This window comes from Molossus molossus, unplaced genomic scaffold, assembly GCF_014108415.1.
Source record: "Molossus molossus isolate mMolMol1 unplaced genomic scaffold, mMolMol1.p scaffold_m16_p_13, whole genome shotgun sequence".
NCBI classification, from domain to species: Eukaryota; Metazoa; Chordata; class Mammalia; order Chiroptera; family Molossidae; genus Molossus; species Molossus molossus.
In genome coordinates, this window is record NW_023425348.1 from 92683118 (window position 1) to 92696530 (window position 13413).

The following is a 13413-nucleotide window of genomic DNA, read 5'->3' on the forward strand; positions in this document are numbered from 1 at the left end:
AACGCTCTAACCGCTGAGCCAAACCGGCCAGGGCCTGATTGTTGTTTTTAATATTACCCATTGTCTTTCCCATTTTCTGTGATTTTATTTTCTGTTGATTATCCATTTTCAATCACAACTATCTCCTTGTCTCTTGTTGAGTACCCTAAATAAGAAAGGGTACTTTATGTCTTTCACTTGCATTTTATATTCTTAATATATTTATGGGTATCAGTGGCTCATTAGAGATGATCGATGCATCTTTTCATGGCAGGGAGTCGTCGCATGGTGGATGTCATGGATGTGAACACACAGAAGGGCATTGAAATGACTATGGCTCAGTGGACACGCTACTATGAGACCCCAGAGGAGGAGCGAGAAAAACTCTATAATGTTATCAGCCTAGAATTTAGCCACACCAGGCTGGAGAACATGGTGCAGAGGCCCTCCACGGTTAGTCTAACCATTTTTTCCACCTTGTCATTGTCACTAAGAGGGTTTATATTTACTAGGAGAATTTACTACTTTTTGTACATACCAAGATGAAGATGAACAATACAATTTGATAAGAATAACTTGTATTTTTAGATGGTTCATCATTTTCAAATAATCATTTAATTTTATATGGGGAGGGGCCATTCTGATTTTCTTCACCAGTAACTTAATTTAGGAACATTGGTCTTTGCACATAATGAAGAACAGTCTTAAAATTCATTCTTGTATATAGTCAATAGGAAGCCTTATAAATTTTTGTCCTGTAGGTTTACATTTGCTAAGAAGCTTTGGGAGAAAGCTGGTTTAGAGCCAGGTGAATGTTTTATGAAATGATTTCTTAAGTAGATTCTGCTGGATAACTACCAGCAATAAATTGACACCCCATACTAAGGGGAAATTAATTTTTGATCCTTAGCTCTCCTGAAGGTAGATACTGATTGTACCCATCTCTTGGCACAGTAGTGGCTTTCTACAGGACATTGAGAAAACTTATTTTTCTGATTGGGATCGCTTTCACTTTTGAAATATACCTAGTCATTTTTGCATCAGTTTTATTCGTTTAATTCATTACTGACTCAGAACTCACTTTTGTCAAGTATTCCACTTGGAACAGCAGAACTTGGAATGTACTAACTTTTTTTTTTTTTAATGTTCAGTACATTTATTTTGGAAGAATTATATATACAATTCATATCTATACAAAACTCATACATATATGTATTATATACATAAATCACATACATAAACCACAAAATATGCTCACATATATATATAATTTATGTATGTAATTTTCAGTTTTATAAATATATTTGGGACCATCTAAGTTAGTTAACTTAGAATTGGTCCATCGAAGTATATTAATGCTTCCAAGTCACAAATATTTCATGAACCTTAGGTAAAAGACATGGTAGGTATTTTTAATATCTTAATTTGGGGGAAGGGGAACTTACTCAGTTTCTTCCCATTGACTTTTCTTTCAAATAATTAATTTTAAGAAACAAAATATCCAAAAAGTCTAAGACTTGAAGCACTTTAAAAGGAAGCTTTACTACAAGTGACTGAAAAAGAGTGTTAGGTAGCATTTTTGCACTCAGCTACTAGAGAACCAAACAGTGGAATGTATACTGTCCAAGATTCTACAACATACTTTAGGTTCTTTTGTTTGACTCCATAGACTTAATCTTGTTCACTTATAAAGTAAAAAAGTTTTACTTATTCTCAAACCCAGCTTTTTATAAATGGAGATTCTTGTACATTATTCCAGATTTAATGAGTCAGAACTTTAGGGGTAGTTTCCAGAAATCTGTATTTTTAATTCCTTAAGTGACTCATAATCACCCAGGTCTGGAATCAACTAGCCCAGACAATCACTGTAACCTCTTCCCCCACCCCCTGAAATAGGGCTGGCATTTGGAAATATGTACTCTTTTCTATGACTTGTGGCCATTAATCACCTTTGCCCCCCATTTTTTTTTTTGCTTTATTTTTTATTCACTGGCTTAATAAGTGTGCTAAATTAAAGCTTTAATAATAAGAGTAGAAAATATGCTCTATGGTATAACAAAATGTCTTTTCATAAAACATTATGTGCCAATAATGCATTTAAACTAAATACTACAAAATGTCTAGTTCTTTAAGAACTAACAATAAAATTTTCAAAAGCAAAGACCAAAAATATTAAACAAATTACTTTATGGTACAGAACATCCATCATAAACATTTATATAACAAAGCAGGCAGATTTTGTGCTAGAAACAGAAGGAGTAGAAAATCTGAAACAAAAAATTCAGGGAATGGGTATTCATAAATTTCTGGTTAAATGAAGCTTAATATTGTTAAGGACCAGGGGATCTTTGAGCATCAAATTTTGTTTATAAAAATAAAAAAAATTCTCAAACAACAGAAGTATATTTCTCTACCTCAAAAATATTTTTTTCTTTCTTTTACAATTCAGAACCCCACTGTTCATTTATCAGATATATAAATAGTATCTGATTAATTTCTTTAACTTAACTACTAGTGTCACCCTTCAGATGCTGATTTTGTTACATTTCCTTTTTTTTTTCCATAATGAACCGAGGGCTTATGATAGGGAAGATATTGAAACATGCTGACATAAAAACTGGTCTTAGAGATATTTTATTCATGTGCATTTGAGCAAGTGTTTATTGAAAGTGTACTACATTTCCAGGTCCTTCTTATTCACTTAACTAATCTTAACACTTCTTTAAATGATGGGCCTTCAGTGAGTATTATTAATCAGCATTTTCCATTAGCATTTTCTTAACCTTTGTTGTAAACTTTATTTTTTATTTTTTTTTTATTTTTATTTTTTATCCTCACTGGAGGACATTTTTCCATTTTTTGTTCAGGCAGAGTGGGAGGGAGAGAGAGGAACAGAGAGAGAGAGAGAGAGAGAGAGAGAGAGAGAGAGAGAAACATCGATGTGAAAGGAACACATCGAGTGGCCGCCACCCGCACAACCGACCAGGGCCGGGGACAAACTGCAACCGAGGTACGTGCCCTTAGCGGGAACCGAACCCGGGTCTCTCAGGACCACAGGCCGACGCTCTAACCGCTGAGCCAAATCGGCCAGGGCTGTTGTGAACTTTATATCTTCTTTATAATAGTGTCTTCCTGAATGCGCATTAGAAATATTATCTTCAGAAAGACAATGTTTTTTTTTTGTTTTTTTTCCCATTTTTTGTACAGATAGAGTGGGAGGGAGAGAGAGGAAGGGAGAGAGAGAGAGAAACATCGACGTGAAGGGACACATCGAGTGGCTGCCACCCGCACGACCAACCAGGGCCGGGGACAAACTGCAACCGAAGTACGTGCCCTTAGAGGGAACCGAACCCGGGTCTCTCCGGACCGCAGGCCGACGCTCTAACTGCTGAGCCAAACTGGCCAGGGCAAGACAATGTTTCTTGAGAATTTCTGTTTTAAAGTCTGTATTAAAAGAGACTGATAAAGGAATGCATAACTGAGCAAGGTATGCTTCTGCTTTATTTTCAGTTCTAACCATTATAAGTACTGGATTCTGCAAGATCATATTAAAACTCTTTGGTGAAGGATAGCAATTTTACACACAGAGGTTATATAAAAAATTAAATATTTGGCTCACTGATAGTAAATTAAAATTTGTATGAACACATGAAGCCTGAAACTTAAAAAAGTCCTAAGTGATAAAAAGTTAAGACAGTTAAATATTCATTGATATATTTATATCCTTTGTCATAAACGACATATAATTAAGAATGCAACTATTTTTTATTCTGCAAGTCAGATCCTGTCAAGTAACCTGCCATGTATGATCGATAATCTTTTTAAAATTTTAACTTAAAGACAATTAATCTTCCAAATGTTCTCAGAAAGAATTATCAGAAGCATCCTCCAAAAATAAAACACAGTTGGATAATAAGTTTACCCCAAATGAACTAGCTGTGCGTGCTGTGAGGTAGCAATGAAAGACTAAGATCTTCTGTAAAAATGGTACCCTCAGTGCATAAGTATTCTCTCTTCACATGAAGAGTGAGAATAACAAGAAGGGACAGGGTAACGTTTCATTATTTCATCAGTTATTGGTGTTTTTGTAGTATTTATTTATTTTTATCCTCACCTGAGGACATTTTTGCGTTTATCTTCAGATAGAGTAGGAGGGAGAGAACTAGGAAGAGAGAAAGAGAAACATTGATGTGAGAGAGACATTGAGTGGTTGCCACCCACACGACCCCACTGGGGCTGGGGACAAACTGTAACCGAGGTACGTGCCCTTAGCAGGAACCGAACCCGGGACTCTCTGGTCCATAGGCTGATGCTCTAACTGCTGTGCCAAACTGGCCAGGGCATTTTCATAGTATTTTAAATGCCTGATTTCTGTTTTACAGCAACAATACCAATATTTATTTTGAAAAGTAATTCTATCTTTAGAGGATATTAACAACTTCCAACACGATCTCTAAGAATAATTCACAGTTCTGAACCATGCTTTAGAAAACCATTTCCAGCAGTCTGTACAGGATTTACTCCTATTCCATCATTGGTAATAATTGCACTTGTGGCTGCAGGAACTTTAAATTCTTCTGCTGCAAACTTTAAGACTGCTCTGAAAGGTATACTTTCCAGAACACTGAATGCTTTGTACAGTAGCCACAGGTCGGACGTCAGCATGATCTTAAAGGAAACCTTTGACATGGTACAGCCGGCCTGGCGGACACACCAACTTCCCTTGTCTCTCCCTATTTTTTTTTAAGTCAAGGTTTTAGTGTTTTATCCATCTCCATTTAAATTATCTTAATTATACCCTTTTACCTTCAAAGTTGAAATATGGTAATTACTTATAATATTGTTATGTGTATGTGTGTATATATAAACACCTTTAGCTTACTAGTAAGTTACTTTGTTATAATACTAATACATTGATATGTATAGACCAACAGGAAAATGTTAACTGTATTTCACAATTATCTGAAGAAACAGTATGATTTTTTTGTCATTGTTTCTTGTTACTAGAGATGCCATAACTAAATACAGAATTTCTCATTAAGCAAACTTTCCCCCCTTAGAATGACAAAAGTCCTTTTTATAGTAATTGTTTGGTCATATGGAAGTACAGGAAGATAGGAAATATAGGTGGTTAGAATTTAGCCTTGTTACAGCCAAACATGGTCTACTTAATAAATAAAGAATTCAATAAATGAGGGATGTAATAATTACAATAACATATTTTTATAAATGTGTTCCTTAATATTTTTAGAATTTCCATTTAAAAGTAATATGATTGTACTAATAAAATTAAAACTTGATCTGGATCATACTTTTCCATTTTTTAAATTTAGAAATGTGTTACACATGAAGCCTTCTTTGTAGTATCCTTAATTTATTCATTATGTCTTAGTTTTAATGATAAAAAATGTTGATAAAATATTGTTTTATAAAAATACTGTACTATAGCCAAGACAGTGTGTTTCAGTGGTTGTGCATCAACCCATGCATCAAGGGGTCACCGGTTCAATTCCTCTCAGGGCACATGCCCAGGTTGTGGGCTTAATCCCCAGTAGGGGGCATACAGAAGGCAGCCCATCTGTTCTCTTTCATCGATGTTTCTCTCTCTCTCTCTCTCTCTCTCTCTCTCTCTACACACACACATACGCGCACGCATGCGCACAAATTCAATAAGGAAAAAAATTTTTTTAAAAAGTATTGTACTAGTAAATGGAGGAATACAATATGTAGAAGGGCTTAGAAGTAGAAACTTTTCTTGAGGACGAGTATCTTTTAGATACCTAAAACTTGGCCAGAAAGATTGAGCGAGCTATTACCAAGGTCACCTCCTAAGAGCAAGGAAGCTTTCTATTACCTTACTATGTAAGCAGTAACATGCTTATTCTACTGGGGTACTATTTATTTATTTACTGTTTTTGTTTTTATTTTTATTTTTTGGTTTTTGGTAGGTTTTTGTTTTGCCCACAGTTATCCCTCCATTTATCTAGGTCTTTTCAAATATATCTCAATAATGCTTTTTTAAAAATCAACTTTATTGAGGTAAAATTTGACATATAATGTACCCATTTTGGTGTACATTTCAATGAGTTTTTAAAAGTTTAGTCATGCTAAACACTGTGCTAAGTGCTTGAGGCACTGTGGAAAATAAGACCATCCTTATCCTCAAAATGCTTAGAGGAGAAAGACCAGAAAATGGGCATTTATATAAACTTCAGTATGGAAGTACTTCAGAAGTGAATAAATAGCCCTGTCCAGTTTGTCTCAATGGTTAGAGCATCAGCCTGTGGACCAGAGGGTCATGGGTTCAATTACCGGTCAAGGCACGTACCTGGGTTGCAGGTTCAATCCTCAGCTCAGTCAGGGTCTTTCAGAAGGCAAACAATTGATGTGTCTCTCTCACAGCGATGTTTCTCTCTCCCTTCCTTCTGCTTTATCAAAAAATCAATGGAAATATATCCTTGGGTGAGGATTTTTTTTAAAAAAGTGAATAAATGCAGAATATTATAAGAGCTAATAGGATGGACCCACCTAACCTAAACTGGAGAATTGGGGACACTCTTTGGAGGAGGTGATACCTAAACTTGACATGAAGGAAATAATGATGTGAAGAGAATGAAGACTAGAATTTCCGACAGAAGGAATAGAATGGTGCAAGGGAGAGTAATATGGGCAACTTTTAAGTGCCCATTGTGGGTGTTAGTATGAAGTGGGATTCTCTGCTAAGACGAGAGAGATCATCTACTGCTGTCATTCCAGCAGTAAGTGAGAGGTAGATGAAAATTAGCAACAGATACAATATGCATATTTGTTTGGTGATGGGGAAATTAGTTTATGGGAGGCCACGAGCTGTTTTTGCATAGTGGATAAATAGATTAGGTCCTAGGTATTGGACTTCTTGCCAGTTTGGCCCTGTATTGGTGCAGAAACAGATAGAAACTGGTGATTATCCCCACAGGAGACTTGCTTTTAAATGGATGAGACCATTTAACAAAAAGCCTATGCAGAGCCTAAAGATTAACCTAAGAAAAAAAGTATGAACACCTTACCACAATATTCTCTTGGAAGTCAGACAATACCTAATAATACCAAGTAAAGGGAGGGTAGGATGAGTGACTTGTTGTAGGTGAGAAATTCTGGCCAGAGTAATTGACCTTTCTCTGAATGAACACGATTTTTTAAAATACTTGTGTGTTTCTTATTTTTCCTCTCCCTCATCCAGATGTAAGAACTTACAGGGTATTGAGCAAGTACAATTATTCATTATTTTGTTAAAGACTTTCCAAAGGATAATACCAGGAGATGGGAGATGCTGGCCGCTACATTAAGAGAACAGAAAGTAGATTTTGTTTGAGGGAAAGAAATAAATCTGAGTTTCACTTAGTGTTCTAGACCCATTGAATGCTTGGTTAATTAAAACTGTTGGCACATTGAGCAGAAAGAATTCTTTGAACCCTGGTTGGTTTGGCTCAGCACTTAGAGCATGGGCCTGTGAATCAAAGGGTCAAGGGTCTGATTCCTGGTCAAAGACACATATCTGGCTTGCAGATTTGATCCCCAACCCTGGTTGGGGTTGTGAGGGAGGCAACCAATCAATGTGTCTCTCTCACATTATCTCTTTCTTTCTTTCTCTGCCCCCCCCCCCCCAATGCCTTGCCACTCTATCTAAAAACCAATGGAAAAATATCCTTGAGTGTGGATTTAAAAAATGAAAAAGAGCCCTGACCTGTTTGGCTCAGTGGTTGGAGCGCCGGCCTGCGAACCAGAGAGTACTGGGTTTGGTTCCCGCTAGGGGCACGTACCAAATAAATAAATAAATAAATAAATAAATTAGTTAAAATAAATAAAAAATAAATTCTTTGAAATGAAGCAGCAAGTTAACCTTCATAGTTGCTCATCATCTCGCCCTGGCTCAGCGGTTGGAGCGTCGGCCTGCAGTCCAGAGAGACGCGGGTTCGGTTCCCGCTAAGGGCATGTACCTTGGTTGCAGTTTGTCCCCAGCCCCGGTTGGGTTGTGAGGGTGGCAACCACTCGATGTATCCCTTTCACGTCGATGTTTCTCTCTCTCTCTCTATCTGAACAACAACAAAAAAAGAACATAGTTGCTCATCATCTTGCTTGTTTCAACTTGCATGTCATTGGTGATCCCTTCCAAACACTGTCCCACAGTTTACATCTGGGTGTCCACTGGACACCTGCCTCATATCATTATACATAGGTTGTATGCATTTGTCTAGATATGTATTGTATATCAAACATATAGATGTTGTTACAAAGCTTACTAGCTACATGTTTTTTACAATCGTAAGTTATATATTTACAATATCAGTACTATGCTGGATTCATGGTTGTTTGGCTCACACTTTATCTACCTCAGACTGGTTCTTAGAGTTCAAGTGCTTGGGTGCACATTTGAAGGTCCAGGATATGTTACAATTTATTTATTTATTTATTTATTTATTTATTTATTTATTTATTTATTTATTTATTTATTTAAATCCTCAACCGAGGACATTTTTCCATTTTTTGTTCAGATAGAGCGGGAGGGAGAGAGAGGAAGAGAGAGAGAGAAACATCAATGTGAAGGGACACATCGAGTGGCTGCCACCCGCACGACCAACCAGGGCCGGGGACAAACTGCAACCGAGGTACGTGCCCTTAGCGGGAACTGAACCCGGGTCTCTCTGTACTGCAGGCCGACGCTCCAACCGCTGAGCCAAACCAGCCAGGGCACAATTTAACGTGAAGTGTTCAAATAAGTTCTCTTCTCTGCCCTCCCCTTCCTCTCCTCTCCCACTTCACTTTGGTATCTTAGTTGCTCTAACAGTGTCATAGCTTTCTTTTGGCTTATAGGTACCTTCCATATGGTGCCTCTTATTGGATCAGAAAAATACAGTTGATTATACCAGTACTGACACAAAAGAGAGGGCTTGGCTGGATACTACTGTGTCATTCAATGACTTCATTTTGATTAGTACTATCTTTATGATCATGTTGATGGAACCATTAGTCTTTATTCTTATTAAATAATAACTTCTACAGTGTTTGTCTACTGATGCTAAGATTGAACAACAATTTGTTTTAGCTTGCTTATAATTTATCTTTCAGTGTGCATTTTGAGAAATTCTTTTTTTTTTTTTTTACTTTAAAATTCTCTTTAATTCCAAACCTTACCTTTGAAGCCTAAATGTTTCCTCTTCCCTTTTAAAGGTGGATTTCATTGACTGGGTAGACAACATGTGGCCAAGGCATTTGAAGGAAAGTCAGACTGAGTCAACAAATGCCATCTTGGAGATGCAGTACCCTAAAGTGCAGAAGTAAGTGGCTTACCTTACATTTTCAAGTGTGTTTGGGGAGACCAAGGTGATAGCAGGGAATGGTTCTTCGCTCAGGAGCCATGCTCCATGTCCTAAATGATCAAAAACACGAATTCTTTAAAGAGTAGCCTTTACAGTTCCAAAGGAAAGAGTGTATGTAAGAGTATTACATCCCATGATCACATGGTTAAAGAAAAAATCTTATCCTGGTAATGAGATGACTTGCAGTTGCATTCCTCTCACTGACTGGAGTCTGTAAGGTACAAGACAGAGGGAACACACAAGGGGAGAGTGTTGCATTGTGGTGGGGCAGTCCTCTTTTTCTTGTCAGTGCACTAACGCTGCTGCTTTTTTTGGGGGGGTCAGGTACTGTCTAATGAGTGTTCGAGGCTGCTATACTGATTTCCATGTCGACTTTGGTGGTACCTCTGTTTGGTATCACATCCATCAAGGGGGAAAGGTACGGTCATAGTTGTGATGGGGGTTGGAATCTGGCACTGGTTATGATTTTGCTTCAGTTCATGCATGCTTAATATACCCTAGAGATGAATCTATTAGGAGGTTGTCCCCGCTCATATATCTAGAGAGAATCGTAGATTCAGTTGACCTTCTTGGCTAGAGTTCAGCAGGAATTAGTATTCATCTAGGCCACTATGATCATGCCAATATTTGCACAGTACTTAGTAAACCTCAACAGTCCTGTTTGTAGATTCCCAAAGCAGAATTCTCCAAATGAAGGCAAGGAAGGGTTTTAAGAGGACAAGATAATTTCTTTGTGCAAGTGTAATAAGGTAGTAGAAAGATACACAAATTTTTGATAGATTCACAACAAAATCAGCAAATTGGGATGCAAACTACCTCTCCCTATATGGAGGCATTGGTCTGAAATGGAGCCAAAGAAAGCCTGTAAGTCATTTCTGAAGATATATATAAATAGATTTTGAAAGATTATCCTCATTTATAAAGAACCATATTTCAGCTTGTTGGAATGTTTCCGAATGGTATATGAGAATGGCAATCTAGAATTAATATCAGGTTTATAGTATTATACTCTTATTGTTACCCCTTTTCCCCTTGGAAGTGAATGCATTTGTGAGAGAAAAGGAAAACTGAAACGAAAACAGATAAAGCTTTAAAGCTTTTAAAATGTGAGGTCCTAATCTAGAACAACTGTACCTTTAAATCAAAGTTATTTATTTACTTTGGATTCATTTAAGTAGCATCTTAAGTTTTATCCTTTTGGTCTTGGTTGCTACCTTGGAACAAAGCAACCCAGGCCTGTTTCTTTTTTATATATGTATGTATGTATGTGTGTGTGTATGTATTTATTTATTATCTTTATTGTTGAAAGTATTACAGATGTTCCACCTTTTCCCCCCATTGATCGCTTCCTCCCCGCTCTCACCCCAGGCCTGTTTCTTGAAGATTTTATACCTAACTAATAGAACTATAGAGGCCAGACAGCCCAGGGCAAATTAAGGACTGCGTAGGTAACAAGCCAAATGCCCCAGTTCTCTCTGAGTCTTGGATAGGTTCCTTATTCTACAGTCAAACCTCAGGGAAATCCTATTGCTGTTTGATCAAGTGGAGGACAAAAAAAGATCTACATCCTTGGGGCCCTTAGAATTTCCCAATGATCAAGTTCTATTGGCTGGAAGAATTGCTTGCCTGTCTTCTACGTGTTGGTCTTAACTTTGTATCTGTTTATCAGTTGAGGGGGGCGACTGGGTCATGTCAATGGCTGTTAACAGACTGAAGTTTTTTAACTCACAGGTCTTCTGGCTCATCCCCCCTACAGCCCACAACCTGGAGCTGTACGAGAATTGGCTGCTGTCAGGGAAACAGGGAGACATCTTTCTGGGTGACCGGGTGTCAGATTGCCAGCGCATTGAGCTCAAGCAGGGCTATACCTTCGTCATTCCCTCAGGTAAGATAGAAAAAGTGAATTTTCTTTTCTTTTTTTTTTAATAAAAAGGAATTAATGGATTACTACCAAGAATGATTATGATGCTGGGCTAGGCAGAAAACAAAAGTGTCCTTTTCTGTTGTTATGGAGTAGATGCTGAGTTGGTTTTTGTTGTTTGTTTGTTTGTTTTTTTGTTTTTGTTTTTTATCCTCACCCGAGGACATTTTTCCATTTTTTGTTCAGGTAGAGCGGGAGGGAGAGAGAGGAACAGAGAGAGAGAGAGAAACATCGATGTAAAAGGGACACATCAAGTGGCTGCCACCCGCATGACCGACCAGGGCCGGGGACAAACTGCAACCGAGGTACGTGCCCTTAGCGGGAACCGAACCCGGGTCTCTCAGGACCGCAGGCCGACGCTCTAACCGCTGAGCCAAACCGGCCAGGGCTGTTTGTTTGTTTTTTAAGGCAGTGATTTTACACTGAAGATGTATATCATAGTTGCCAGTGGATGTTTTTCAGATCTACATGTTTGAGCCCCACATTAGCCCTAAAAATTCAGAATATCTGGGAATAAAAACCTGTTCTGCAGGTGATAAGAAACCCCTTGTTAAGAACTAACTTCTCATCTAAAGGATGGCTGTGAAGGCTAGAGAGAGTGCTGAATCAGTAATATTTTTGATAGGTCACTAGTTCCAAAGTAAGTACTCAGAGCACAGCTTTTAGAGTTACGGATGTGTATTAGAATTCGGACTATGCATTTACCTGCTAAAACCATTTTTGTCAAGTGTTTAAATCCCGTTTTATTTTGTTGTGAGGAATAAATGAAAACACATGTAAACTCTCTTATTCTGAGCGTGGTTCGTAGTAGGTGCTCCAGTAAATAGAAGCAGCATTTATTAAAAGTTTGTTATATACTAAACACTTTATATTCATTTTCTCATTTAATGCTTACCAACAGCCATATAAAGTATAATTTATTCTGTTTTTATAGAGGGTGTAAAGTTGCAAGAGATTAAATAACTTGACCAACCGCCCTGGCCCGTTTGGCTCAGCGGTTAGAGCGTCGACCTGCAGTCCAGAGAGACCCAGGTTCGGTTCCCACTAAGGGCGTGTTCCTCGGTGGCAGTTTGTCCCCGGCCCTGGTTGGGTCGTGCGGGTGGCAACCATTCGATGTGTCCCTTTCACGTCGATGTTTCTCTCTCTCTCTCTCCCCCCCTCCCACTCTGTCTGAACAAAATAAATAAATAACTTGACCAACCACTAAGAGACAGAATCAGTAAGAAATGTGATGTAGGAGCTTATACTAGTTCTCTGAGAGAGGCATTTTATAGTGTGTACTTACAGCCACTCCCCTTCATTCCCTTTCTTCTAGGCTGGATTCATGCGGTGTATACACCTACAGACACATTAGTGTTTGGAGGCAATTTTTTGCATAGCTTCAATATCCCCATGCAGTTAAAAATATACAACATTGAAGATCGGACACGGGTAAGTAATTGTGTGTAACAATTGATGTAAACAGGTTTACTCTAATTAAGATAGGTGTTATAAGAGGTTCATTGATGGTTTATCTTAAAACTTCATTTTCTTTGGATTGAAATGCAGTTTTCGCGTTTTGGAACACTGAAAGAAAAGTTTTAACAAGATCTACATGCTTGGTTTGAAGGGGACTCTAATTTCTGGAGGTTCTTGGTATCTTGGATTTTTATGGGGTCTTAGAAATGGACATTTGATAATCTCTTGAGCCATATTTTTCATTTTTATGCTCTTAATTTGTTGTAATAGGATTTATCAACTCAAGATTCACAACTTTAAGTTCATGTATCTGTCTTCACTAACACTCAAACTATTGTACTTTATAATAGTTTGTAAAGTGTTTTTTTTTGTTAATCCTCGCCCCAGGATATTTTCCCATTGATTTTTAGATAGGGTGGGAGGGAGGGAGGAAAGAGAGAGAAAGAGAAACATCGATGTAAGAGAGACATATCAAGTGGTTACCTCCTGCATGAGCCCTGACCAGGGCCAGGGATTGAACCTGTAACCCAGGTACATACCCTTGACCAGTAATCAAACCTGAGACCTTTCAATGGTCTATGGGCTAATGCTCTAACCGCTGAGCCAAACCAGCCAGGGCATGGAACTATTGTACTTTTTTTTTTTAATCCTTACCCGAGGACATTTTCCCATTTTTTTTGTCCAAATAGAGTGGGAGGG

At 37.9% G+C, this 13413-nt stretch overlaps 2 protein-coding genes across 9 annotated transcripts in view; one reads left to right on the forward strand and one right to left on the reverse strand.

Moving 5' to 3' along the window:
* KDM2A (lysine demethylase 2A) overlaps positions 1–13413 on the forward strand; it is a 125225-nt gene that overhangs the window by 74236 nt on the left and 37576 nt on the right. For all 8 annotated transcript variants that reach the window (XM_036258744.1, XM_036258745.1, XM_036258748.1 and 5 more), the window contains 5 exons: positions 254–432; positions 9187–9293; positions 9660–9753; positions 11067–11220; positions 12572–12687. In XM_036258744.1, the coding sequence (XP_036114637.1) occupies positions 254–432; positions 9187–9293; positions 9660–9753; positions 11067–11220; positions 12572–12687 (650 nt within the window). The remainder of the gene's footprint in view (positions 1–253; positions 433–9186; positions 9294–9659; positions 9754–11066; positions 11221–12571; positions 12688–13413) is intronic.
* LOC118628055 (ubiquitin-fold modifier 1-like) lies at positions 4444–4668 on the reverse strand. Its single transcript, XM_036258752.1, has one exon. The coding sequence runs from the start codon at positions 4666–4668 to the stop codon at positions 4444–4446; it is 225 nt and encodes a 74-aa protein (XP_036114645.1).

Coding starts and splice junctions, on each gene's coding strand:
- LOC118628055 (XM_036258752.1), bottom strand. CDS start 4,668: ATGTCAAAGGTTTCCTTTAAGATCATGCTGACGTCCGACCTGTGGCTA.